This window comes from Enhydra lutris, unplaced genomic scaffold (assembly GCF_002288905.1).
Source record: "Enhydra lutris kenyoni isolate GAN:26980312 unplaced genomic scaffold, ASM228890v2 scaffoldscaffold50, whole genome shotgun sequence".
Classification (NCBI taxonomy): domain Eukaryota; kingdom Metazoa; phylum Chordata; class Mammalia; order Carnivora; family Mustelidae; genus Enhydra; species Enhydra lutris.
In genome coordinates, this window is record NW_019154134.1 from 4,308,952 (window position 1) to 4,310,478 (window position 1,527).

The window sequence follows — 1,527 nt, forward strand, 5'->3', positions numbered from 1 at the left end:
GCAGGCAGAGAGAGAGGAAGGGAAGCAGGCTCCCTGCTGAGCAGAGAGCCCGATGCGGGACTGGATCCCAGGACCCTGGGATCAAGACCTGAGCTGAAGGCAGCGGCTTAACCCACTGAACCACCCAGGCGCCCACTGTTCAGCTTTCTAAGAGGAGAAACCATTTTGCTCACCTTTGGAATCCAAGTGCTAGTGCCTTACATTGTGCTGGCATATAGCAGGTGCTCAGTATCTGTTGTTGGATAAGCATTGTAAGACCAGTGCCAAGCTGGGAATTTCAAAACTTCAAAAGGAATTTCTCATTCAGTACAAACTAAGTTGCCTATTTTGGTAATTTCGATTGGAAAAAAATATTTCTAAAAACTTTTTTGCTGGCCAAAATTCTCCCTGCAAAAACAAAAACAAAACCAAAACAAAACCCTACTGAATTTTAGATATCTAGTGAAAAGAGAATTTTAAAAAATATTAGAATCGTTCTTCTTCCTAAATAAAGCATATGTTAAAAAGATTGGTAAAACTGAAATGGCCTCAGCCTTCTACAACTGTGCGCCACGTTTTAAAAATGACGATTATTGGAGTCCAGGACATGGTTGTCAGAAACATTCTGCGTAACTTAGGCATAGCGGCGAGAAATACAAGCATGTATGCTGAGCAAAATGATTGTGTAAGAAAAAAAAAAAAAAGTAAAATTTTGCGTTCTGTGCAATGTGTCGAACGTGAACGTATTGCACGTTGTGTTGCAGATTTACTACAGCTGAGTCATTTCGGGACACAAGTGTGTTTCCAGGAAAAAACGAGAGATAGGAATCAGGCTGAGGGGCTCGCTGGGTTCCCCCAAGCACTCCCAGAAGCAGACACCGGTATTCCGCGGCGGGCGGCGGCGTGGTCAAAAAAGGAGCCGCGGCCCCTTTAAGAGGCACAGCACCTTCTCCAAGATACCATCTTGCACCAGGAGTTCACGTAAGCTCTCCACCTACCTTGCTATATCCCCTCCTCCTTAACTGGGTACGGCCGGCCGGCGGGGCGAGCGAGCCTTTTCATTGGTTTTGCGCGCACGGCCTTCTTACTTCTATTGGTTCTTGCGCCCGCCACTCGGCGCTATCTCCCGCCCACCTGAGCCGTCGGGCTAGGTTGAGTGAGGGCTCTTGGGTTAGTTCCTGTTAGGCCCCGGCCGGGGGAGTAGGTTGAAGTCTCTTAAGATGCCCGGTGGGCTGGGGCACCGGGAGCTGTGAAGAGGGCGTGAGGAGGCGGCGAGGGGAGACCCGCGGCAGGCTTGAACAAGAGCGGCGGCCGAGCCCGCCTTCCCTGCACCATGCTCATAGAGGATGTGGATGCCCTCAAGTCCTGGCTGGCCAAGTTACTGGAGCCGATGTGAGTGAGCCAGCCTGGGCCAGGGCCGGCGAACGTGGGCGTTGGGGGCCCGCGGGGGTGTGGGGGGAGGGGAGGCGGCGTGGGGGAGGGCGGAGCGGAGGGGCCGCGATCGGGAGGTCCCGGCGACGTCTTGTATGTAGTACTATCACCATTGTG

At 52.3% G+C, this 1,527-nt stretch overlaps 1 protein-coding gene across 4 annotated transcripts in view; it reads left to right on the forward strand.

Moving 5' to 3' along the window:
* Positions 1 to 1,129: 1,129 nt before the first annotated feature.
* Positions 1,130 to 1,527, forward strand: part of LOC111156942 (RNA binding motif protein 27) — a 78,364-nt gene continuing 77,966 nt past the window's right edge. For 2 of the 4 annotated variants that reach the window (XM_022518109.1, XM_022518107.1), the window contains exon 1: positions 1,130 to 1,371. In XM_022518109.1, coding sequence (XP_022373817.1) covers positions 1,313 to 1,371 — 59 coding nt within the window. In that variant the 5' untranslated portion in view covers positions 1,130 to 1,312. The remainder of the gene's footprint in view (positions 1,372 to 1,527) is intronic. The other 2 variants (XM_022518110.1, XM_022518108.1) reach the window with 1 other exon arrangement.